We start from the raw sequence: 27,864 nt of genomic DNA, 5'->3' as shown, positions 1-27,864 counted from the left end.
AGGAGAGGAGAGGAAAGGAAAGGAAATAAGATGCATAACAGTTGAAGAAGTTAATCCATGTTGATCTCTGATCTCCATCTGTGCGCGCGCACACACACACACACACACACACACACACACACACATGTACCCTGTCCCTCTCACACCCAGACACCTTGTGGGAGAAAGGCTGGGCAGGGGCACAGAGAAGATATTGGTTAGGGCAAATAAAGCTTGTGAAGTGGAAGGTCGAGTCAGATACTTCCCCTAAGCTGCTTAGAATACGTGACAACTAAGTCACATAACAATGCCAAATCCCAAAATGATAAGAGACAAGGAAGACAAACCACAGCAAATTGTGTTGAAGCCCGAGTTCGAATCTCTTGTCTGCCACCTTTGAGCTGTTGATTTATTTAGCTATAGTGAGAGAAGACAAACAGAAGGGAGCAGTCAGAGAAGGGAGGGTAATCCAAGCTGAAGGGAAGACAGCAGACATATACACTTACACACACACACACACACACACACACACACACACACAAAGCAAACAAACTGGCAGCTTTTGCTCCACCAGGTTTCAAACTCATCCGACATGGCAGCCATTCTTGGCTACTGTTCTCTTTAGTATAACCAGGACATATCTGGAAAACATTTCTCAGCTCTAAAAGCAAGGGCTTTGACTCATAATCACTACTGTATTTATCTCCCAGGTTAACTCAGGTCATATCCATGCTCCCCAAACATTAGTTCCTAAGCAAATTAGCATGCTATTAGAGAGTCTTTATTAAGGGATTGCCCAGATCAGATTGGCCTTTGGAAATATCTATAAAGGATTGTGTTATTAATTGATGCTAGAGGGCCCAGTCCATTTTGGGCAGCATCATTCCCTAGGCAAACGATCTGGGATCTGTAAGAAAGTTAGCTGTGCATGAGTCTGAGAGCCAGATAACAGAGTTCCTCTCATGGTTCCTGCTTTATGCTTCTCCATTGATTGACTGCCCTGTCTTCCCTCAATGATGGACTGTGACCTGAAAGTGTAAGCCAAATAACTTTTCCCTCCTCTAAGTTGCTTGGGTTAGAGTGTTGTATCACAGCAACAGGAAGAAAATTAAGAGCCATAGAAGGGAAGTTGGAAAGCAACTGGTTCGAGACCCTATCTACAGAGTTGGAGAAAGGAGTTGACATGTGGCCAACACTTATCCAACTACAAACAACTGGGATACAGTCCTTAAGACTTACGTTTTTCCTTTTAATGGCTACCAAGTGGCTATATTTCCAATGAGTATTAGTGGAAAGGGCTAAGGATCACTCCTGGTAGAAATATTACATAAATAGATGTTTTCCTGAGACACCTTTGCCAGGAGAAGTTAATAGTAGATTCACCCCTTTACCATAAAAGGAATCAGGAGAGTCGTCCTGAGTCCCGTAACCATGTGTGTGCTTGCTGCGCTCCCCAGGCCTCAACAGGAGCTCCAAGAGAGTGAAATGGGATCAGTGCATTTCTTTGTTAATCTTGATATTTGCAGGAAGCAAATGAACCACGGAGCTTTGCAAATCACCAGCTTTAATCTGTAGAATTACTTAGACTGCCATAGAGGGAAGCTTTGTGTTCTGGGGAGATGTGTACGCAGCGGGCACAAACGTTCTAATTGCTGTTAAGTACATTTACTGTAACGTGGTTGGGGGGGAATGGAGTCGTCAAATCGCTTGAGCATGAACATACATACTCACGGGCGTAATGTAAGTTTGTACACAGAAGCACTCACTCGGATGTGTGTAAGCACAAGTCAAAAACAGTCTTCTGCCTGAGAAAAGTCTCTCTCTCTCTCTCTCTCTCTCTCTCTCTCTCTCTCTCTCTCTCTCTNCTCTCTCTCTCTCTCTCTCTCTCTCTCTCTCTCTCTCTCTCTCTCTGTGTGTGTGTGTGTGTGTGTGTGTGTGCGCGTGCGCGCGCGCGCGCTTCTGGCAACAGGTATTGTGCCAAGGTATTCAGGACCTACAGTGAAGGCGGGAGGGAGGTCTGGTGGGAGTTTGTTCTCAGTGATTTTGTTCTACCAAGTGATACAACCAGGTCCATGGGCTTTTCTGCCACTGGACTCAAAGCCCCTGCTCTCCACTAGCCTGACTTAGTCCTTCTCCCTCTCCTCAAGCCCTTAGTGTGTCTACCACACAGCAGCTTCTTAAGATGGGAGGATGAGCATAAAAGAGCAGAGAAGCCAAAGAGGGAAAGATTCAGCCCAGACCATCAGTTTAAAAAAAGTAGTGTTGATGGTCTCCAATGGCTGATTCCCCAAGGGATCCATGTGCATCAAGCACATAGCCTCCTAGTTACTAACTAGGATTCAGGACTCAGGTACTTTGTGGTAGTTGTTGGTTTTGTGTGTGAATGTGTGTGTGTGTGTGTGTGTGTGTGTGTGTGTGTGTGCGCGCGCATGCATATGTGTTCCTGTATGTGTGGGGTCACATAGGTGCCATTAGAACTTACATAGATGATGAAGGACAACCTTCTGTATGGACCTTCAGTTTCCACCTTTCTTCAGACAAGTACCTTATTGTTCAGCATTATGGATGTCACGTTAGCTGGTCATGAGCTGTCAGAAATTCTCCCATCTCTGCCTCCTGATGTGAGTGCCAGGCCCTCTCCCTTTGTGTGTACACTCCACGGTGGACATGAGGACACCCTTTGGAAGTTGCTTTTCACCTTTCACCATTTTAAGGCAGGGTCTCCCTTGTTTTTGCTGCTGTGCTGTACCTGGCCTGAAAGCATCCATGGGATTCTTCAGCCTCTGCTTCTCACCTCGTTGTAGGTGGGCTGGGATTACAAATAAGCACCACCAACCAGTGGTGGCGGCACATTCCCTGAATCCTAGAACTCAGAAGGCAGAGGCGGGCAGATCTCTGAGTTCAAGGCCAGCCTCTACAGAGTGAGTTTTAGGATACCCAGGGCTACACAGAGAAAACCTGTCACACACACAAAAAAAAAGGAAGGAAGGAAGGAAGGAAGAAAGGAAGGAAGGAAGGAAGGAAGGAAGGAAGGAAGGAAGGAAGGAAAGAAGGAAAGAAGGAAGGAAAAGAGAGAATGCACCAGCATATTCAGCTCTTTGTGAATTTTAGAGACCAAACTCTATTCATCATGTGTTAAGTGCCCTACCCACTACATGGCTCTTAATTTTTTATTTTTATTTTTGGAGACAGAATCTCATGTAGCCTAGGCTGTCCTAAAACACATCCTCTTGCCTCAACCTTCTGACTACAGGGATACTAGGCTTATACACTGCAAGTTTTTTCATTTATTTGTGTGTGTGTGTGTGTGTGTGTGTGTGTACACTCATGCACATATATGTGGAGATCCAAGGTTAATGTCAAGAATCAACCTTCGTGGCTCTTCCACCTTATTCACTGAGACTGGGTCCATCAATCAAATCCAGAGCCCACCAGCATGGCTAGTCACACGAGCCAGCTTGATCTCAGGATCCCCTCCTCCCCATTCAGAGACTGGAATCACAAGCAAGCCGTTGACACACTCTGCCAGCATTTATAAGGGTTCTGGGGATCTGAACTCTACTTCTCACGCCTGTGCAACAAACAAACACTTTTAGCACCAAGTCATCTCCCCAGCTCTGAATTTTAATTTTAAATGTGTTTCGACCTATGATATATTCAACTCACAGAGTCTCATTGGAATGTGACCCCATAAGTTGAGGAGTACGAAGACACTGCTAAAACCACAACTGATCTTTCAGTTAAGCGTGAATAATTCACTTGGCCTCAGGACATAAGAACTTCTGTAAGGAAAAAAAAAAACCTGACAAGCTGAAACTAAATAAATAATTCACTAATGATGAGAAAGAGTGTGGTTACCTGACTGTTCTCATTAATGAAGCCACTAGCTCAATGGTACAGGGGGGCCAAATTTCAAAGGATGGAGGTGGTAGATTGTATTGAATGAAACTGTCATTTCTGGACAAGGATCAGCAATTTCATACAATGTGACCAAACACAATGCAAGCCACAGGGCGCTGACATTAACCTATGGAGTGTAATCTGATGTCGAAGCTGTTGTATAAAGGCTCCCTGTGATCCCCCGGTGTTTAAATTGAACTGCTCCAGTGGGGCATGGTGGCACATGCCTGTGATCTAACATTTGGGAGGAGGAAGCAGGAGGATCAAGAACTCAAAGTCACCCTCAGCCATATAGAAAGTTTGGGGCCAGCTTGGGACTACAAGAGACCTTGTAAGAACTTCTAAGAATAAGGGGGGGATGAAAGAAAAGATGGCAGAAGGTCTAGGGATGCAGTTCAGGTGGTAGAGGGTTTGCCTGATGTGCATGAGTCTCTGGTTCCATCTCCAGCACCACATACACTGGCTCCATGCCTTTGATCCCATCCCTGGGAAGGCAGATGTGGAAGTATCAGGAGTTCAAGGTTGTCCTTGGGTTGGATCCCCAGACCCATGTTAAAAAGTCATGTATTAGCACGTGCATGCTATCCCAGTATTGGGGAGGTGGAGGCAGATGCATATCTAGGTCTCACTAGCCAAGCAAGATTAGCCTACTTGCCCCATTCCAGGACAGTGAGATGCTGTCTCAAAAAAACAAAAAGAAAAGCAAAAACAAAACTAAGTTGAACACCACACTGAGGAATGAGACCCAAGCTTGTCTTCTGGCTTCTAGATGCACACACATGCATGTACACCTGTATACACAAAGTAATTATTTACCTCTCCCTTCTCAGGGAATGCAGATGTGCAACACTCCTCACTTTTGCAAGTATTAAAGGCATAAAGCCATCCTGAACTGTGTGCCATTGCAGGCACTGAAGAGCTTCACACATTAGACTGCCAGTGTCTTTGTGCCTAACAGAAAAGTGTAAATTACACACACACTCACACACAATTTTAAATTACAGTATATATTATACTATATACTATACATTATATATAATAAAGAGAGATAGAGAGAGATGAGGGAGATAATGGGGGTGGGGTTAGAAACTTGCTATTGGCCAATCACTGAAATCAGGAAACAGCTACTGTCTCTTCTGGAAGCTGTCAGACTAGTGTGCTTTACTAGTGATCAATATGTTCTTATTGAATGCATATATTAATGAATGACAGGAGCTGAACATATGGCTCAGTGGTTAAGAGTGATTATTGCTCTTCCAGAGGACCCATAATCAGCTCCCAGCACCCACAGTAGGCAGCTCACAGTAGCCTGTAACTTCAGGTCCAGACAATCTGATACCTTCTCTGGCCTCCATGGGCATTTGACTGCGCATGTGGTATAAATAAAGAGAAATTCACATAGTTAAAAATAAAATGAGTGTGGTGTTAACTGGCAACTCTGTAATTGGCTTTAAGGCCCCTTCAGTGCAAGAGAAACCTATCCATGTCTCCAAGCTAGTGAAATCATGGACCTTGGGGGGGGGGGAACCTACAATTGCCACATTGCTAAACTAGCATTATCCCTAAACACGTTCTAAATATTTGGCCTGTACCGACAGATAAGTGTAATCCTTACTCCTCATGAAGAAAACACCTCTTTGCAACAGAGACAACTACGGAAAACCACAGTCATCAAAACATGGAACTGAGGAGGCCAGTCTTAATGGATACATCTATAAGATGACTCCTGCACCCAAGGCGCAGGGAACATCACAGGAGAGGGGATGGAAAGACTGCACGAGCCAGAGGAGTGGGGAGTTTGCTGTGATGCTGTTGTCTCTTAGTAATGTCAGAAGCTAAACCCACAAAAGTCTCATCAACATGACTGCTGAGCAAGGACAAGAACAAAAGATACACTAATGTGGACAGGAGAAAGGCTACAAGGCATGGATCCGATGCAAAGGACTATAGGCAAGTAAAGAATGCTAAGTGGGAGAAGCAGTCTTTGCCAGGGAAGAGCATATCAATGGGTTATCTGATACCGAATGGTCAGTCGTGCAAACACATACAAGTTCCATGCTACAGACTGAACAGATGTGTGTGTGTGTGTGTGTGTGTGTGTGTGTGTGTGTATGTCTGGTTCCCAACTCCAAGAGATTCTAAGTCAGTCTATACACAGTGCAGCCTAGAAATCTATCTCAACAGGAATCTCAAAGGATTCTTATGCTCTACTGATGTAGGGGAATTCACTTTAGGGGAATACTCTATCAGCTTAAGCTTAGATGCTAAGATACTGCCTCTAAAGAAACAGTGAGTGCTTGTGAGATGGCTCAGTAGGGGAGTACAATGGCTGCCAGGCCTGAAGACATGAGTTTGACCCCCACAGATGTTGTCCTCTGACTCCACCAGTCTGTAATGGTGTGTGTGTGTGTGTGTGTGTGTGTGTGTGTGTGTAACAAAGAAAATATTTTGGTTTTTTTTCAAAAAGCAATAATGAAAATTTGCTAGTCCACAAATTCAATGCATTTCGCAGTTATTGTTTAAAAAGCACCCCCAAACCAAATAAAACTACAACACTGTGATTTTTAAAACAGAGACTCCCTCACACCTCATGCTTATGTTGAAAAATAATCATAGCCAACCAGTGACTGTTCATTTCCCCTCCTTCTTTGTCAGCTTTTACCCAGAAAGGGCAGATGGGGAAACCCTGCATGGAACAAAGAAGGAAGCTGGCAAGAAGCCAGGATGGTTTAAAATAATAATAACCACTAGAAAATCCAGCTCAGGTGTGACAAAGTGGAAAAAAAAATGTTCCCTGGTACATCAACTACCTGTAATACGGATGGACCATAAGTAAGCATAATTACAGGCCTTGCACTGAGAGAAAAGACAAGATGACAGAAAAGGCAGACCCTGAACACATAGTAGGGATGGAAAGCTAAATGAGAGAACTTTGGAATCCTCAAAAGTAAGACCCAAAGTCACAGAAGTCCTCTTCTGCCAGACACACAAATCTGCCCACTAAAGAAATCACACTAGGGACTGTGGTCAACATGATTACCTTTGAATCACATAAATGATTGTCTTCATTGGTGTTTTATTGCTATGAATAGACACCATAACAATGACAGTCCTTATAAAGGCAAACATTTAGTTGGGACTGGCTTACAATTCAGAGGTTTAGTCCATTATCAGCATGGTGGAAACCATGGCAGCATGCAGGCAGACATGATGCTGAAGAGGAGCTGAGAGTTCTCTATCTGTATCCACAGTCAACACAAAGAGAGAGTGACACTGGGCTTGGCTTGAGTGTCTGAAACTTCAAAACCCACCCCCATGTAACACATTTTCTCCAACTAGGCTACACTTTCAATAATGCCACTTCCTATGAGTCTATGGGGGGGCCCATTTTCATTCAAACTGCAACAATGACCCAAATCTACAAAGGCAATGGAGGGGACTCTTGGTACTAAGACTGATGACCTGTGTTCAATCCCCAGCTGTTCTGTGTGCACGGTGGGGCTACATTCACCACAAATCAGCCAGGGCTGATTTAAACTCCTTCAGAGTCATGGTGTGAATAAGACTGTGTAAGTAAAAGAAAAAATTAAAAAAGGTCTTAATGAGGAATTATCTAAATCAGGTGAGTCTTCTGGCATGTCTGTAAAGGATTGTCTGGATTGTTAATGGATGTGGGAGGATCAGCCCATTGTGGGTGGCACCATTCCCTAGGTAAGAGGTTGCGATATACTATGAACATAAGAGAAAGCCAGCTGAGATGAAGCAAGCAAGGATGCATGTGTTCATTCTTTCCCTACTGTGGATGTAATGTTTTAACTTGACTTAAGTTTCCCACCATAGCTGTAATTGTGAGCTGAAATAAAACCATTTCTTCCCTAATTAGGGTATTTTATCACAGCAACAGAGATGAAGCTAGAATAGGCTATTTTTATTTTAAGCCAGAGGTCAAATAAACAGTAAAAGTGCTACCCCTGGAAACATATCACATTATGTTATCATCACAACATATACTGCTAAAGGAATCCCCAAGGCGTAATAACTTTAGTGCATCTCCTTGACACAATTTTGAATTTTATTTATTCAACTGAATTACTTATACTCTTGGTAATGAGATGGTACTCAGAACAGTAGGGTTCAGTCACATCCTTTTCTTTTGCTCTCATCTGATTCGATGCATAATACTCTTTTTATGCAAATTAGGTTAGGATGACATTAAACATTTTCTCCTGATTTTCCAAGAACAAATATGTTCTCTCCATATGCCCAATCTTTTCTTTTCCCCCTGTATTCATCTTCAAAGCTCCGTTGGCTGAGCAGATCTTATTTTTTCCCTCTAAATTAACTAAAAGAACATACCATCTGCAGTATGAGGTGCCTGCTTCCCTCTGCAGTACACACATGGTGCGCCCATGAATAAATGGGTTTAGTCTGTCTCTGCTGTTCTTCCAGAAGCCCGAGTTATTTTCCAGTTACACACTTCTGAAGATCCCATCTTTCACAACACTCCATGACTTTCTCTCAGCTGTCACATTTAGCAATCTTCACTCTACTTGCAGACCACAAATAATAAAGATCTCTATATATAAAATACTTGTCATGATTGAAGACATTGGGATCTATTGATTATTGTCTGGTAGAGAAAGGCATTGACCTAGTTAGCTTTAATTGTCATCTGGATATAGCCTACAGTCACCTGAAAGGAAAGTCTAGATTAAGGAACTGCTTAGATCGGATTGGCCTGTGGCCATGTCTGTGGGGGTTGTCTTGTCTTGATTACTGGCTAATGCAAGAGGACCCAGCCCATTATGGGCAGCACCATTCATTAGGTAGGTGGTCCTAGACTTCATTTAAAAAAAGGTAGCTAATGACTTAAATAGATGCAGATACTCACAGCCAAACATTGGACAGAGGTCAGGGACTCTTATGGAAGAATTGGGGAAAAGGATTAAAGGCCTTGATGAGGATAGGAACTCCACAAGAAGACCAACAGAGTCAACTAACCTGGACCCTTGGCAGTTCTCAGAGACTGGACCACCAACAAAAGAGCATACGCAGGCTGGCATGAGGGTCCCCCACACACATAGGGCTGCCTTGCCTGGCGGCAATGGGAGAGGATGCACATAACCCTGTAGAGTTTTGATATGCCAGGGTAAGGAAGATAACCTAGAGGGTGCCCACACTCTTAGAGGAGAAGGAGAGGGGGAGTGGAAGAGACTTTAGGAGGGAGGAACTGGGAAGAGCAAGGACAGCATTTGGAATATAAACTTTAAATAAATAAACTTAAAAAAAAAAAAGCTAGCTATGCTTAACCCCATCAGACAGCTACCAGGCAGTGGTGTTCTGTAGTTTCTGCCCTTCAAATTCCTCATTTGAATTCCTGTCAGGACTTCCTTCTATGCTGACCTATATGACCTGAAAGTGTAAACCAAGTAAATGTCTTCTTTCTCTGAGCTGCTTTTGATCATGTTGCTTATCACAGCAACAGAAAGGAAACTAAGACATACATGTTTGTGGAAGACTTCATCACCTAGCCTTCCACTAGGAGAGTAGATAGATCGTGACTATTTATGATCACTAGTTTAGAATGGGGTTCCCCGGAAGACCACAGTGCTGCAATGAGAAGTGGTAAACTAAGAACTCTCCCCCCCCCAAAGCTTATCAATTCTGGGTTCCATTGCCCAAATCCCTTGAACAGAGAGCATGAGGATTCCTAAGTATGTGATGAGCTGAGTGAACCCCTCTCATGGTGACAAATCTCCCTCTTGAGTGACATTTCCTGAGAAGACTTCTTTCCAGTAGACAAACTTCTACTGGTGCTAGACAGGGTACCAAAGACAGACCAAAGTGACAATTCTACCAGAGTCCAACTTGATAAACCAAGGAGTTTAACAGGAATGTGGATGAGGAATGATTTACAAAACTGCACATAATAAATTCAAAAGTATCTTTGTCACTGAAAACCCCCACTCTAGAATGTGTAATGACTCATAAAAGCTCCATCTCTGTGGATCTCTGTGAAAGCAAGTAGGCTGATGGGAGACTCTCCACTCCCCACCAGTCTTCATTGGTTATAAAACTTTGGGGAGAAGACTTGCCAAAGTTGTCAGTTTCAGAAACTTCCTGAGACTTGTAAATTGTTGACTTCCAGCATCTTAATGAGTCTCCCTCCAGGACAAAAATATATTAGTGGAGAAGAAATTGTTACTCAATAGTCTGCAATGCTACAATCAAGGACCAAATGTCAATAGACACAAAGGGATAACTGACACTGTCAATCCCAGCATCAGTTAATACATAAATTGAGACTCCTGTTACCTATAGTTATGAATACATACAAGACACATGAGGTTAAAACTCAATGTTTCCAGAGACTATAAGCAGCAGAGAAAGATGAAATCTAATGCTCAGATCATTTTCCCTTTTATGTTCATTCAGGATCCCAGCTCCTGGAGTGGCATTACTCATTTTAGCATGGGCCTTTCCTTCTCAACTAAACCCTTCTGGAACCACCCTTCCAGACACATCCAATGATGTGTTTCCTTGACTGTGATGGCTAAATAAACTCCACTGTAAAACATTTTCTAAACCTAGCATTATTGTCCAATTTTTTTTCCTTGAGCTGAATAAAAAGGACTGTGTCCTGTAAATAATGTAACGTCTATCATACTATGTACTGGGGATTGTACTGGATAACTCATCAGATACCACATTCCATCTCTTTGGCATTAGAATTTTGAGTTGGATGACTTAAAAGTGATCAACAGAATAAAATTAAAGTAGTAGAATATGTACATACACACACACAGGAACACAGGAAGGGAAGATGGAGGGACAGATAAAGAGATAAAGTCAGAAATATACAGATAAACAAAGGGAGAGAGAGAGAGAGAGAGAGAGAGAGAGAGAGAGAGAGAGAGAGAGAGAGAGAGATTGATTCTGCAAAGGAATTCTCCTTTTCTCTAGGATTAAGAATTTCTCATCTGGCAATACCAGTGTGGGTAGAAGGCTCCATTCTGTAGACATACAAGTTATCAATACCATAGTGATTAGACAGTTCCATTCTGCGGGTGTGGGAGGTGTGGTTAGGTGTGACTGTTTTTAGAGAGGCTAGCTGACGGGAAAAGCAGCATCCAAAAGCCTTGGACATAGCCTCCCACTACAAATATGTGGGCTTGAGCCAGAGCATGGCAGGACCTATGTGACCTAAGTCAGGCTTCCGAACCTGTCCGGGACCCCCTTGCCTCATTTATAAAACAGAGATGGTAACAGCTACTTCAGAGAGTGGTTAAATTAAAATGAGATCAATAAAACATGCAGCACAGTGACAAAAACATAAAAGGCAGTCAATAAAAGGGAATAATTATTGTGCTCAGTGAATCAGACAGGCTCCTGAGCCTGGACCTATTTATTATTTCAACCAGCAAGTATTTATTGGGCAGTTTCCCTCTGGGTGAGTATGTCAGTGAAAGAAAGTCGTAGTTGGGAGGCTTCAGGTTTTGAATTCACTTTGAATCCAGGTGAAAACCAGAGGCTAGGGGCATGGGTCAGGGGTAGAGTACCTTTGTAGAATCCCCCAGTGATGGTTTGGGGACGTGGCTCCATGGTAAAACCCCTGCGTGGAATCCCCCAGTGAGGGGCTGGGAGATGTGGCTCAGCGGTAGAGTCTAGAATCCCCTAGTATCCCAGTACTGCAAATAAAAGAGAAAGAAGGAAGGAAGGAAGGAAGGAAGGAAGGAAAGAAAGAAAGAAAGAAAGAAAGGAAGGAAGGAAGGAAGGAAGGAAGGAAGGAAGGAAGGAAGGAAGGAAGGAAGGAAAAAGCAAAAAGACACTAACCAAAGTATACCAATCATCAGAGATGATTGATATAAAAAAGGACTTAGTCATGTGGTCAATAATCACACATGTTCTTTCATGAGAAGAAAATCTGGAAGCCTCATGTCACTGTATTATAAAGCCTTGCAGCCCAGGATGCCTCTAAAAATACCTGGTCAGTACAAGCTGACAGTTCAACAAGCTCTAGAATCACCATAGAAACAAGCCTTAGGACATGCCTAGGAGGGAATGTCTAGACTGGGTTAACAGGAGGGGGAATACCCACTCTTAATGTATGGGGCTCCACTCCATGAGTTGAGGGCATGAATACATGAAAAGGAGAAAGTGAGCTAGGCACCACAGCATCCCTCTCTGCCTCTTTAACTGTGAATGCGCGGGGATCAGATGCCTTGCATTCCAGGGGTCGAGCCTTCCTCACCATGACACACTATACCCTCACGCTATGAGCCAGAATCTACCTTTCTTCCTTGAATTGCTTTCATCAGGCATTTTGTCATAGTAACAAGACAAGCAACTAACCCACATCACCAGTGCCTGTATGACATCATCCTCCCTGCTCAGTCTAGACCTTACTCCTGGCCTCCAGACCCCCCCCCACATGCATGCACCCACCAAGCTCAACACACTGTCATCCCACATCTGTGCACAAAACTGACGGTGCTGGGATACAACTAGCTAGAATTTGCGGGGGGGGAGGGGGCGGAATAAAAGCAACGAGGACCCTTTCTCAGGGAAGCAAAATGAATTCTGAAGAACCCTGACATGAGGATTTATTAAACAGGAGGCCAAAGGAGAGGCTGAAGATAACAGTGGCAGGAATTGCTCATCAATAACGCACAGGCTGTCTGAGCAGGGAGGCATGGTATTAAGGTCTGCACAGGAGTCTCAGCAATAGCTTTAATAAGCAGACAGATTTCCCCCATACCAAGGTGGTCCCTCCCACAGATTATGGGATAACTGAACACACTGATAATGAATACACTAGCGCATGAATGATACATCAGGACAAAGGATAGGAGCCAGGAGCTATAAAGCTTTGGCTGGATCCTGGAGTTACCCTCCTCACCCATACATACTGGCAAATAGTGAACAAAACTGGAATGATGCACATCCTGTGGTCATCTCATGGAAACAGTAACCATGGGAAACCATGGACAAGCAGAGGTCCCATCTTCTGCTTGGGAATGACACAAAATATCAAGCATGGGACGATCCCTGCTCCTGACTAATTAAACCACTTCCACTGTACATTCCCAAGCCTGAACCATCGCTCTACAGGATGGCTCAGTGTTACAGTGCCTGCTTTGTACATCAGAAACCCGAGATTCAATCCTCAGTACCACAAATGCAAATTCAACTTTCAAACTAGAAATTTTGGCATAGACCTTTTCACCCGTATCCAGTTAGCTGCAGCATCGTGCTGATTCTGTGGGAGTTTGTTTTATTTTCCTTCTCTTCCTCCTCATCCCTATTTTTACCAATATGCACATGTTGTCCTCTGATTTCCACACATTAACCACAGTTCAAATGTCCAGGCAAACCGGCACATATGCATGCATGGATACACAATCAATAAGTGAATGAAACAAGAAAAAGGAAGCATTAGTGGGTCACTGCATAAGTGTGAGGATCTGAATTCAAATCCCCAGATATCACATAAAGCTGGGTTTGGAATGTGACTCAGTGGAAGAGCACCTACCTAGAATCCCCCAGTGAGGGGTTAGGGGAGTGGCTCAGTGATGGAGCTCCTGCCTAGAATCCCCCAGTGAGGGGCTAGGGGAGTGGCTCAGTGATGGAGCTCCTGCCTAGAATCCCTCAGTGAGGGGCTGGGGGCATGGCTCAGTGGTAGAGCACCTGCCTAGAATCCCCCAGTGAGGGGCTGGGGCGTGGTTCAATGGTAGAGCACCTACCTAGAATCCCCCAGTGAGGGGCTAGGGGTGTGGCTCAGAGATGGAGCTCCTGCCTAGAATCCCTCAGTGAGGGGCTGGGGGTGTGGCTCAGTGGTAGAGCCCCTGCCTAGAATCCCCCAGTGAGGGGCTAGGGGTGTGGCTCAGTGATGGAGCTCCTGCCTAGAATCCCTCAGTGAGGGGCTAGGAATGTGGCTCAGTGGTAGATTACAGCACCTTTCTGTGATCCCACTGTGCCTAAAACAAGATGGGAGATGGAGATGTGAATCAGTAGAAGCTCCAAAGCCAGCCACTGAGAAGAGTAAGAGACTCTACTTCAAGCAATGTGGAGACTGAGGAGCAAACTTGAGTTTGTCCTCTGACCATGCACACACACCCACTCATGCATATACATACATGTGCACCCATGTGCGCACACACACACATACAGCTTGAAGAATGCCAGCAGAAGTGCTGGAAATGCAGCTCCTCACACACTTGCTTGCCTGTGTGAGGTCCTGGCTTCCATTCCCAGCACCACACAATACAGGAATGCTGGTATACTGGGGCAGCAATGGGCAGCCACAGTTGTTCATTACACTTCTCATGCGCCAGCAAAGACGAGTCTGAGGATCCCATCAAGACACGATCAATGTTTAATGAGCCTAAAATTCCAAATGCTTTGATTTGATCATCACATATACAAACATCCAATTATCACCCCACACTCCATGAATACACACAATTACTGTGTTGAATACGGAAGTAAATAAATAAGATACAATGGGAAAAGTAGTCAAGGTCCTTTCTGCAGGGCTCTCCTGCTCTTGGGACCACTCGCTCTTTTCTCTTTCCCTTTCGGGACCTGGCCCATACCACTTTAAACAGTCCACTTGCTTTCTTACCCTCTTTGATATCCTATATACCTAGATATGGATCGTTCTTCCCGGACACACAGGGGACTTCAGTCATGCAACTACTTTTAATATTTTAAAACGAACAAAAAAATAGAAAAGAAAAATAAGAGATATGGACCAAAACAATACAGACACAACCTGGGAAATGAACCACTCCTATGAGAAAAATCAAATGTAATGCATTCCTTTCCTCCTAAGGAGAGACTAGGGGTTGCTTACACAATTATTCTGAAAAGGCTGCTTTGTTAAAAAAAAAAAAAAGATATACAGACATTGGGAACAAAAGCCCCCAAACCTGTGCCACATTCTGCAATAAATTCTCTGTGGATGGAGGAGCAAAGTATAAGACAATCAGAGAAGACAAAACCAGAATGGAATATTTATAAGTATTGGGAAGGATGCTATCTTCCTAGGCTTTAAAGCACTCAGGAAATGAAAACATGGAAAGATTGGCAGTTTCAGATTCAAGGAATTTAAAATAACCTGTCCAGCAGCAGAAAGCAAGCCATGGGAATCAGAAAAGCAGAAAAACCAAGTTTTTTTGGCATGAGATGTGAGAAGGAAGGGGTTAATTTTACAACTACCTAAGATTTCGCTCATATGTACGAGGAGAGCAATTTTCTCAAGTGTGGTTAGAACTGAAGCAACTGGGATTCTGTTTAAAACTATAATGAAATCCATCCACTTTAATCTGATCCCAAAACACAATCCTCATGAGAGCTTTTTTTTTTTTTTTTGGGGGGGGGGACTTAACATAGGATGCCACCCACCGGGAGAAAAAAAAAAATGTTCTAGTCCCAGGCTTCTCTCTCTCCTGGACCCCAAGGCGCATTCTCAGAGAAGTCTAATCCAGGGATAAGGCCCTTGCTATTCAATGGCAGGGAGGACACAGGTTAATTTGGTCACTTCAGGTGACACTCTAAGTTTGCAAGATGTGTCTTTGTTTATCTTGCATGGCCTGTGGGCAATTCTCCAAATCATCTCAAATGCTGTTTTTTTTCAGATTTATCCTACTAAGAGTTTCCAAAAATAAACAGACAGAGAACAGAATAGCACTGTCCAACCAAAATTTTAACCTTTGTCATTGTATCTAATTTTCTTGCATATAATATAATATGCATTGTGTATGTGTCTGTGAGTCAGTGAACAGCTTGCAGGAGTTCATTTTCTCCTTCTACTATGTGGGTTTCAGGAATCGAACTCAGGTCACTGGGCTTGGCGGCAAGTGCCTTTACTCCCTGAGCCATCTTGTCAGTCCACATTTTCTGCTTGTATTGTGCATATATTGCATTTTGATTATAATTTCCCTGAAATTTTACGGACATATTTTGCTTTAGCTGAACTTGTATTAAACCAGAGCATAAACTATCTCACGTCTCTTCTGTAATCCCTGTTTTTCCGAACAACAATGACTAAGGTGCTATTTCTTGTTTTTGTTTAGTATTACTTTAGTTAAAAAAAATAATCTGTGTGCACATGTGTGTAAGAGTATGCATGTACATATATGTTGAAAGTCTTTTCCCATGATTCTTACTTTCTAAAACAAGGTCTCTTACTGGATTCAGAATTCAGCAAATGTCTCAACTGGTTAGCCAGCAAAATCCAGAGGCCTGTCTGCTCCCACTCCTTCAACAGTACAATTACAGATGTGTGAGTGCTAACATTTCTGACTTTGGTGTATGCTGGACTTTAAACTCGGGTCTCTGTGCTTACCAACTGAGCCGTCTCTGCAGCGCTGGTTTAATTTAGTTTGTTTGCTGTGCTGGCTAGTCTTATGTCAAGGTGACATCTGCTAGAGTTATTTTGAAAAAGGAAACCTTAATGAGAAAATGCCCCCACCAGATTGACCTGTAGCCGAGTGAGTCTGTGGTACTTGATGGATGTTCTTGATTGATGACTGGTGTGGAAGGGCCCAGCTCACTGTGGGTGGAGTCACCTCTGTTCTAGCTCCGGGTACTACCACAAGAAAGAGAAAAGAGGCTTGAGCAAGCCAGCAAGCAGCAGCCCTCCATGATTTCTTCTGTAATATTTGGCTGTGGCATCTTGTTAAGAGGTAAGTCTGTATGGAAGAACAGGCAAGCCTGCCTTGGCTTCCCTCGATGACAGTTGATGACCTGGGCTTGGGAGCCGAATAAACACTTTCCTCACCCAAGCTGCTTTTGGTAAGAGTGCTTTTTCAGAGCCACGGGCAGCAAATGAGGACACCCAGCAACGTGTCTGCGTGTGCATGCCTGTGTGCTTGCCTGCCCGCGTGTATAACTGCGTGCGTGCGTGTATGTGTCCTGCTCGACCCTCCTCTTTTTCTATTTCGAACTCAAAGAGTTTAATTTCCGCTGCCTAGCGGAATGTGGACTTGGTGTTGGCTTGAGCCTATGCAGGTAATCACAGCTGCATTAGATTCAAGGGCATGTGTGCAGCAGCCAACTCCTGTGTGCATGGCAGCATCTTACAGCTTGTCTCCACCATCAGGCTCCTCCACTGCTTGCACACCCTCTTCCACCACGTCTCCTAAGCCTTGGATGAGGGCTGATAGAGGTGGGCAGATCTGTTCCCCTCTCTAATTTTGCCAACTCCTTTTATCCCTATTTATCCAAACGATGGCCTCAATGTTATTTCCCAGCACTCCACAGACTTGCTTATTTTTGCTCAATTTTAAGCTTACAGGATTTATTTTGATTATGGTTATTTCCATAACAGAAATGGTCTCATTTTGTAAGCTAAGCATTCTATGATCCTTGCAAGTCAATTATGGTTGTAAAGCCTAGAAGCTCTGCTTTCTTCAAATGTCATTTGTTATTATTATTATTATTAAGGTTTGGGTTTGCTTTGTCACTGCTATTGTTAATTTGTCTGTTTATTCACCGACAGTAGACTCTGTGCTCTGATGTGTGGTGCTCCTCTGTCTCTAGTTTCTGAGTATGGCTGGATTGGGGAGATGACGTAGTCAGCAAATTGCTTTTCTGGCCACCTCGAGTCTGACCACATAGAAATCCAGGTGTGCTGGTCACACTTATAACTCCAGTCCTGAGAAAGTGGAGACGGGGGGGGGGATCCCTAGGCCTTGCTTGCCAGTCAGCCTTGCCTAATGGGTAAGCCATAGTCCCAGTTAGAGACCCCGACTCAAATAAGCAAATGGAAAATTCCTGAGGAACGGAGATTTGAGATTGACCTGCATCCTCCACAAACACACGCATGAACACACACGCACACTCCTATGCACATGTACACAGACCACAAACAAAAACTGAGTAAGGTATATTTTATAAAGACGGAGCTTAACAAGAGGCATTCCACATTAACAGCCATCCTGAGACCCTTGCTGTCATCTACAGGCCTCTTCTTTAAGCTGAGTTGGTTTCTGCCAAGTAGATTCATTTAAAGTTTTGCATGTGGCAATATGAGAGCCTAGAGAGGTCACAGAGCCGAAAGTCTCCCCATTGAGCATATTCTGATATAGGACACCTCTATAAACTAGACATTGGAGGGTAAAGGACAGGGACAGGTTTCAACTAACCAGATGTGAAGGCAGTTGTCCTGGATAGCTTTGTCACTTTGACACAGCCTGGAGCTGCATGAGAGGAAAGCCTCAATTCACAGATCAGGCCTGTGGGGGCATGTTTCAAGGGGTACTATCTTGATTATTAATTGATATAGGTGGAAGGCCCAGCCCACTGTGGGCAGCACCATTCCTAGGCAGATGGTCCTGGGCTATATTGTATAAAGCTGACTAAGTGTGAGCCTGCCAGTAAACCAGCATGCTGTATCCCTCTATGGTTTCTGTTTTTAGCATTTCTGTTTTGATCTCTTCCCTTGGGTCTCCGTCCTGACTTCCCTGGGCAATGAATTGTGACCTGGAAGTGTACCATGGAATAAGCTTTTTCCTCCCCAGTTGATTTTCACCAGAATGGTTCATTACAGCAACAGAATGAAAATTAGAGCAATAGAAATTGGGAGATGACTACAATCCTTCCATTCCTACCCACATCCAGCCATTAGTACAATCCGGCCTGTCCTGTTCTGTCCTGTGTATTAGTATATGACTTTTCCTTTAGGCATCATCTGACCATCCTGACTTCATTTGGGAATATAGATAGTACTTGGCCTGGTAGCCATAAGGACAGCTTGAGCAAAATACCACAATGATAGATGATAGGTAGCTAGGTCTGTGCTAATAGTAATGGCGTTAACTCTCCTCCAGAACAGAAGGTAGTAGAGGCCCTTAGGTCCATCACCTGGGATCCCACCTATTACTCTTTCTGCCTCACCACCAGCTGCAAGGGATCTTGGGAAATGCTGGGCCATCTAGGAAGTGGAAGACTGACTAGCTGAAGGCAGGTCTCCATGATGGATGATCCATGAGGTGGCCATCTATTATGGAGGGGATTTCTGTAAGGAAGCCCAATAAACTCATCGGTTGACCAAATTGGACTTCAGTGGAACCATTACTTTGGTCTGGTATCAGCCCTATCTGGGACGAGGAGGCGTTTGTTCAGGTCTCCCCTGGAAAGCGAACAGTGAGTCTCTGGGGGTTCTGACCAAGTTGTATTCTTCTGCTCTAACAATCCTGGCTAGTCTTAACTATCGACTTGGTAATGGAGAATCACCCTGTGTGTGTGTGTGTGTGGGGGGGTAGTGGTGGTGGGGATCTCTATGGAGGGACTGCTTAGATCAGATTGGTCCATGAGCACGTTTTTGGCAGACTGTTTTGACTGTTACCTGAAGTGATGAGAAGACTCATCCTGAGTGTGGGTGATAGTATTTTATGGGCTGGGCCCTGGATGTATAAAAGTCACTGAAAAGCCCCAGCGAGCAAACAAGTGAGAACGTATGTTTCCTTCGTTGTCGATTATAGCGGTGACATGACTAGCTACTTGAGTCCACCCCCCCCCCAACCTTAAACTCTCTGAAATGATGCACGCTGCCTTGCAACTATAAAGCCAAAAACAAATCCTTCCTCCTCAAAGTTGCTTTCTGTAAGGGTATTTATCTCAGTCACGGAATTAAAACTAAGTCAAACGTCCGTCCACCCATCTCACATGGGAGGTTAGGTCTCAGTTTCTCTAACTGGCCAACCCATTACCATTTATCCATTCTCTTCCCATCTTCTGAAGTCCTGTTGGTGTTGGGTGATGTCACCAACTAGCTTCTTTAGTTTTCCCTTCCCATGCTCTATGCCTTTCCCCCCATCATATTAGCAGCTTCGGAAGGAACCAGAAGTAAATGTGGGCTTGCTCCGCTGTGCAGTACCACTAGAAGATACTGAGGCTTCTTACTGCAGAGAACCACATCCAAAGTTGGCTTTCTGTTCCCCTAGTCTGGATGCTTCTCATCCCGTGTATCCTTCAAGCTTTGGGATATCATCTCAAGCAAGAGATGCTCAGACATTCCCGTCACACATTGTGTGTGCAGTTGCCATGGCTGCCGTGGACCACTGTTCCTCGGGAATGATGGGGCTCTTGCTCCCTTGAATTCTCAGCAGCTGAGATTCTCTGCAAAAGACAGGTGCTAATGTTTCATCGTGGAGGACAGAGGTTCACAAGGCCCTGCCCCTCTCTGAGAATCTATTGGCAATAAATGGTTGCTGGGGAAGGGAGGCATGTTCTTTGGTATCACAGCCACTGGAACTTGTCTGTGCTCCTGTAAGTAACCTTAAGTAAACTCACTGTGGAGGAAGAATTGGGTGGAGTCATTCTGATGGGCTGATACTGGTGCCTGGATGGTTAATCTCAATTACCATCTTGATGAGATTCCAAATGACCATTTAAAAACAAAAACTAAACACAGCCCTCAGGACGCGTTCTGTGAAGAAGTTTCTAGATAGAGGTAACTGGAGTGGAAAGATACGCCCTGAATGTGGGTAGTACCATCCCATAAACTGGGTTTCCATGCTGAATAAAAAGGAGACAGAGAGCATAATCCTACCCCCTCCCTTCCGGATTGCAGATGCAATGTGACCAGCTACCTCACGTCCCATGCCTTCCCTACCATGGTGGACCTGTACCTTTAAACTCTGAGACAAAACAAATCCCTTCCCCCTTAAGTGTCTTCCTATTAGATATTTTGTCACAGCAACAAAAGTCTCCCAATCTTGAGAGAACAGATCTCCCTAGGAAAGTTTGTTCGACAGGGTCTCACCTTGTACTCGAAGAACCTCCTTGCCTGTCTGTGTCTATCCTCAGACAAGAAGTGAGTAGACTAGGCTATGTTCCCTGCGTTATTACATCTCCATGGTGCGGCCAGTCTCTGGGTGCATAATAGATGCTCGCTGATTTCTGTTAAGCGAAGCCATTTCTAATACACAGCATGTTGGAGGCCTTTCCAGTCTCATAAGAGAGCAAAAACCAGGGCCATGTTTATTTGCCAACATGGAAATAAGAAAGGCTAATCAGAAAGCACCAGGAAGTGAAAACCGCCAGATTTTTTTTTTTTTTTTGAGAACACAAGTCCAGGAAGACAAAATAGCATGCAACGGGGGTGATGTATATTTTTCCTAGTGATTCAAAATGAATGTGCACTTATTAGAGGCAGAGAGAGAGAGATTTAACGGGTTTCTTGGCTAATGCTGTAATTTTAAATCCATTTAAGATAATTTTCTTTATCTTGAATTTATTTTTCTCAGTAACCAGGATACTTAACTGATTTGCACAAAACCCATTTGAAAAAAAAAAAAAAAAAAGAAAAAAGAAATAATCTACTGCGAGCGAGGGCACATTCTAAATGGAAATAAAAAGGAGACACTGAAAATCTAAAGAAAATGGAGATTCGAGAAGCCAGAGTGAGCTCCTACATAGTAAACAGGGGCCCGGGAAGTACCAGATTGGGTGGGGGAGGGGTGCCAAGCTCCACCCTTGGTGGAGGAGCTGTTGGCATTTAATGGCTGCTAAGGGTGGGTGAGTCACTTTGCTTTGGGTTCATGGACTGGTACATTACCTGTGCATCGGTGAATGTCCCCATACCCACATGCTTATGGACAGAAGACAAGACATTGGGACTTGTAGAGGGAGATATATGGGGAGTTTGAGGCTGGAAATGGGGGTGGGGTAGATATGGTCATATTTCATTGTATATATGCATGAAATTCTCAATAATAATAATGATATAATAATAATAATAACCAAACAACAACAACAAAGGAATTGCCAAAATTCTTAGAGTCTCCAGCATTTTTCCTATAGATTCAAAGCTTGGAAGTAAGCCCCTAATCAATGCATAGATGGGAATGAGAAAATATTGATCGGCACACACAACAGTAAAACATCGAAAATAGCCCGTAGACATCATGAGTTATCGTAAATGATGGTGGGGCTGGAGAGATGGCTCAGGGGGTAAAAAGTGTTTGCTATAAAAACATGAAGAACTGAGCTCAATCCCCAGCACCCATGAAAGTGCCAGGCGTGGCAGCATGCCCTTGGAACTCCAGCTCTGGGAAGGCAGAGGCAGGAGGATTTCCCAGGGCTCACCGGGCAGCCAGCTGGCCTAACTGAGTTCGTGAGCTTCACGTTCAGTAAGAGACCCTGTCTCGAAATCTAAGGTGGAGAGAGAATAAGATAGTTGACATTGGGGCTGGAGAGAGGGCTCGGTGGTTAAGAGCCCTGACTGCTCTCCCAGAGATATTGAGCTCAATTCCCAGCAACCACATGGTGGCTCACAACTATCTGTAATGGAATCCAATGCCCTCTTCTGGTGTGTCTGAAGACAGCTACAGTGTACTCACATACATATAATAAATCTAAAAAAAAAAAAAAAAAAGATAGCTAGCTGTCCTCTACCTCTGTCCTCCGTGTATACATACACACACTTGCCTATATACCCCACTACACACATATGTGCCCACACAGGAACACAAATATTTACACACATTCTTATAATACAATATCAAATCAAAAAAGACAAAACTGAGCCGTCAATTACTCATAATCTACATAGTAAATAGACTCAGAGATAATATTTTGATCTTGTCATATATTGGTACATGATAGTATATAATATTATCAATATGCTAGCCATAGAGGCTCATGTCTATAATTCCAACATCAGAGGGCTGAGGCAGGATTGGTCATGAGTATGAGGCCAATTTGGGCTATATAGCAAGTTTGAGCTAGCCTGAGCTACATACAACACAACATTATCTCCACAATCGATAACTAGATAAAATAAAGTTCAGCAGATCAATGATGACAGATATTGATAGAGAGGCAGATAACAGATACTGATAGATGATAGATAGATCGATAGATAGATGATAGAAGATAACTAATATACATTAAAATGTCAATAATTGCCATGTTCAAGTTAGGATACTATGGAGATATTTTAAACTTTAAAAACCTTTAATATTAAGACTCTTTCTATACATTTTTTTGCTTTTCTTTTATGCTTCTGTAAGTTTTACTTTTTATTTTCCAAGATGGTGTCATGTAGCCCAGGCTGGTCTCAAAGTAACTTCTTAGCTCATGCTGGTCACCTACCTCAGTCCTGAGCTCCTGGTACTCCTGCCTCCACTTCTCCAGTGCTAGAATTAGTGTGTGCCACCATGCCTGTGGGGGTAGGGATGGAAACCAGGACTTCATCCCAGAGCCCATACTAGGCAAGCACAGTATCAACTAAGCCACAGCACCGGTCCTTACTGGATTTCTAATGTAGATAATATTTCCTAAGCAACGAAGTCCTTGACTGACTGATCATAGAAGAGACAGAGGGAAATAAAAGATCCCTCTGTGGTTACAAAAGAGATGAGAAAGGATCACACACTGAGTCAAAGCCAGCCAGCACTTTTCTGGGGGCACAGCTGTAGCTTACTTGGTAGGACGATAATCTGGAATAGACCGGTCCAAGGAGATCTTTTCACTGAGGTAGGAATTGTAGCCATATTTCTCATGAGGTCCTTTGGCTTTTTCTTCTTCAGAGGGGGAAAGGGTGGCAGGAAGGCCCCCTTTGCCCCTCCCACCATACCCTTCGATGAGCCCGAGGGATTTAGATAAGCCTAAAAGGAAGGAGAGAGAGTTATTCCAAAACACCTCCCCTAGATGCATCACAGAGCTTCTTAGTGCAGAAAACAAACAAACAAACAAACAAAAAACCCTATGATTATAGTTTACATATCCTGTATATAGATCCTTGGAGACTATGTATCCAGAAGTAGAATCTGATGTAGCCCAGGCTGGCTTTGAACTCACTATGCAGCTGAGGGTGACCTTGAACTCCAGATCTTGCTGCCTCTACCTCCCATGGGCTGGCATTACAGGGCTGCCCCTCAAGTATTCAGTTCATGCAGTAATGGGGATACTTCTAGGCCATGCTGAACTCTAAGGCTTACATCTGATCATCTACTGGGAACTGCCCCTCCCTTGCTTTACTTCTGTAATCACATGGACGCCTAAGCACTCCCCTCCCCCCCAAGACTTGGAGGAATGAAAACCAAGAAATAAGACGAATGTAGGGGCACTATCTCTGTCTGTCTCCCCTTTCTCTTTAGGACAATTACAGTCAGGTTAAGTCTGCGGGGAGGGGAAGGTTCCAGGGTCCCCCCCCCACAGACTCAGAAGAAGTTTCAGGGGTGCTGCCGGGCTGTGGGTGGGGGCTTGGGGGATATCGCGGTAGTTGAACTAGGATAGAACAGATTAATTTCACCATGAGCTGAAAGCGAGAGCCACGACTTGACGGGACTCTTCACCTAATAGTTGTATTTCAATTCCATCTCCATGGCAAAGAGAAACATGACATGTTTGAAGATAAAACACAGAGAAGAGAAAAAGACGATAAAGGAGATAGCCACAACACAGAGAAAGAGCCCTCCATAGTAACCCTCTCTAAGCAGCTGCTGCCCCCTGCATGTTGATGGGTCCTTAGCCACTGTCTTATCATTCCACAAAGACCTTGAGGAGTAAGTGTACAGAGCTCAGAGAGGTTGAACTTCTTAGCTAGGAAAGTGTGTGCTTCTGGCTGTCACTGATTGCAAATGTGCAAGATGTTTGGTATACATGCACATGTGTATGCAATACATGCACAAGCACACATGTGCATGCATATACTCCGGAGTCCTGGGAATTGAACTAGGGCCTCTGTATAATACATTATTTTGATCACTGAATCACGTACCCAGTTCCTTTCTGGAGAATTGTAGGCAGGCACTCAACTGCTGGTCAAGGTCCACAGTCCTTCACAGGGTGATTCTAGGCAAGTGCTCACCTACTGAGCCACACTGCCAGCCCTTCATTTCTACTGTGGACAGCATGAATATAGATCATCAGTATCTCTCAGTTTTAAGAGTAGGCGGCTATTGATCCTGAGTGGACCTAAACTTTGCTGGGAGATACCCCTGGGCAAGTCCAAGCCAACAATTCTTTGGGTCATGTGAGATTGTGTATCACAAAACACCAAGGTACACAGTTTATTCTAAGTATTGCTACAAATGGGAATATATCTGGTTAACATCAAAATCAAAAGCAGCTTGGATCAATCCAGGGCAGTACTGTGCAACCTGCAGGTCGTTCTTGTTTAGTGTGTTATTCACATACTTGGATTCTTTGCTGGTAGTTCCCATCTAGCAGAGACCTATCAACAAAGATGTTCGCTTCTTGCCTACATCTTTTTCTCCAGTCTCACGGTCCACTTCAATGTGGAAAGAAAAACACCGCAATAACATCAACCATCAACGTTGCCAAATGCAAACAGCCTCTCCAGTCAAATACGAGCTTTTCAAAACATCTGGTGCCAAGACTAGGCTGGGTGCATGTAATCCCATCACTCAGGAAGCTGAGGCAGGAGAGTGTGACTTCGAAGCAGGTTCAGGAAAAAATAAATAAATTAAATTAATTAAAATTGCTAGTTGATAGAGCACTGCTAGAGGAATGAGAAATGGAGAAAGAATTTAGCAGTTCTTCAACATGCCAAACACAGTGACAATAAGGCCAAGGAGCTCAACTCCGGGGAACGCATCACAGCACAATAAAAACGTATATTCACGAAAAACTTGAGCCAAGTGCTCGCAGCTGGTTCATGCGTATCACTCAAATGTAACCAAAATGTAATGCTGNCAAACAGTGGTGTACCTGGCAATAAAAATAAAGGGGCCATGAGTGGTGGTACAGATTCCACACAGAGTAGATAGATAGATAGATGGATGGATGATATCTGTCTAGGTGATGGACACACACACACACACACATGATGGATAGATACATGATAGATGGGAGATGGATAGATAATAAATAGACAGGTATGTTTCAGATAGATAATAGATTACATACAATAGATAATAGGTTGATGGGTAGGTAGTAGGTAGATAGATAATAGCTATCTAAATGCTGGACACATAGATTTATGTTGGATAGACAGATGACAGATAATACATAAATAGATAGATGATAGATAGATAGATAGATAGATAGGATGTAGTCAGGTGATAGATGATAGATACATACATAGATAGATAGATAGATAGATAGATAGAAAGAAGATAGATAGGATAGATAGGATGTAGTCAGGTGATATATGATAGATGATATATATATATATATATATATATATATATGTATATATATATCATATATATGTATACACACACACACACACACACACACACACGAAGTAAGACTCTTTGGGTGCAGCAGGGCCACGAGGTCTCCTGAGAGCTGGGATCACAGGATGCTTTAAGTAGGCGAATACTGTGGGATCTATAAAATACCCTCACTAAGCCATAAACACATAACCTCTCGTCATGAGTCATTCTGTTTGTAAAGAGCCAAACAAGAGGGTACACATAAAAACGTTGCTGTGAGACAACTGCAGAAACACTCCATAAACTTAAGTTGCATAAAAGGCAAGCCGAGCTTGGAAGAAAGGCAAACGCCTGAGATGAGTCAAAGGGAGAATATGTAGACAGTCTGCTGAGGCAGGAGGGATGAGTTCATCATTAGCTTAATGCAACATTTAAGGCCGACATACAGAACAGGAGACGCCAGGTTCCCCAGAGAAATAAAATGGAAACAGAGATCTCTGTAAAAATTAGGATTCCTTTAGAAAGTATTCCTAGAAAGGACGCATTTATTATTATCATTATCATTATTATCATTATTTTAGTAAAAGGGCTGGGCTGGATAATATCTGGCTCATTTGTAGGACATTTTTCTTTCATCTTTTCATTCCTCATCTTGTAGGACAGGGATTGCGTGGTGTGACTCAGTGGTAGAGCCCCTGCCTAGAATTTCCCAGTGAGGGGCTGGGGGCGTGGTTCAGGGGTAGAGCCCCTGCCTAGAATCCCCCAGGGAGGGGCTGGGGGCGGGGCTCAGTGGTAGAGCCCCTGCCTAGAATCCACCAGGGAGGGGCTGGGGGCGGGGCTCACTGACTAACAGTATAGTAAAATGGATGCACTCCAGGCCCCAGTAAGAGACCCTGTCTCAAAAATTAAAGTAGATAGTACCTGAGGAATGATGGCCAGTGTTATACACATACGTGTACATGAAGACACACATACACACACACACACACACACACACACACACATGCGCAAAATAACAAAGATTAAGAATGTATGCCCACTCTATCAAGGACACACTGGGAATTTGGTTCCTAATGCAATGTTCTTTTTTTTCTCCTTGACTTTTTTTTTTCTGTTCATGTGGTATGATTTCTTCCCAGTATGAAAGAATCCCACTTAGCAGCCTCACAAAAATGCCACCCCTTCCGGTACAATGTGACAACTATGAATTATATATTTCGTGGTCTATGTGTTTCCATTTTTTCCCCCAATTTCATCTGCCAGAGAGGCGCAACAAGGCAGCACAAATTTCCTCTGGATTTTAACGTGCTTGCTTAGCAGGCTCCTCTGGCAAAGACAAGTAAGAGTTCAAGTCCATGGACGAAGACCAAGTTAGTCTCTGCCAGAGAACATCGCCACTGGAATCTTTCGAGATGACCCCAGGGCATGATTTATTTTTTCTCACGGCTGTGACAAAATACCTGATTCGAGAGACTCAAGGAAGGAAAGGTTTATTCTGACGTATACGTATGCCCCGACACTCGGTGGCCGGACTGTGAGCAAGCTCGGCACCCTGCATCCACAGGGGGATGGGTGCTGATACACAGCTCGCTCTCTCCCCATGTTATTCTGTCTGGACTCTGGCCAGTAGGATGGCGCTGCTCACATTTAGGGTGGGTCCTCAATTAACCCAGTCTATAAACTCATCATAGACATGCCCAGAGATTTGCCACCTAAGTTGACCATCAGGATTAACCAACGTGCGTTTGCACGAGTGCGCGCGCGTGCGCGCACATACACACACACACACACACACACACACACACACAGAGAGAGAGAGAGAGAGGGAGAGAGAGAGAGAGAGAGAGAG

General features: G+C 43.9%; 1 protein-coding gene across 2 annotated transcripts in view; it reads right to left on the bottom strand.

Annotated features, from left to right (window-relative positions):
- Galnt17 (polypeptide N-acetylgalactosaminyltransferase 17) overlaps nt 1-27,864 on the bottom strand; it is a 445,148-nt gene that overhangs the window by 261,155 nt on the left and 156,129 nt on the right. Inside the window, exon 2 of one of the 2 annotated variants that reach the window (XM_021222542.2) lies at nt 23,315-23,498. In XM_021222542.2, coding sequence (XP_021078201.1) covers nt 23,315-23,498 — 184 coding nt within the window. Of the gene's footprint in view, nt 1-23,314; nt 23,499-27,864 lie in introns of those variants that run through there. The other variant, XM_029533788.1, reaches the window with a different exon arrangement.

The sequence above is a fragment of the Mus pahari genome, chromosome 23 (genome assembly GCF_900095145.1).
Source record: "Mus pahari chromosome 23, PAHARI_EIJ_v1.1, whole genome shotgun sequence".
In the NCBI taxonomy this organism is placed as follows: Eukaryota; Metazoa; Chordata; class Mammalia; order Rodentia; family Muridae; genus Mus; species Mus pahari.
Note: the sequence above shows the minus strand (reverse complement) of the source record. Positions and strands in the feature narration are given on the sequence as shown.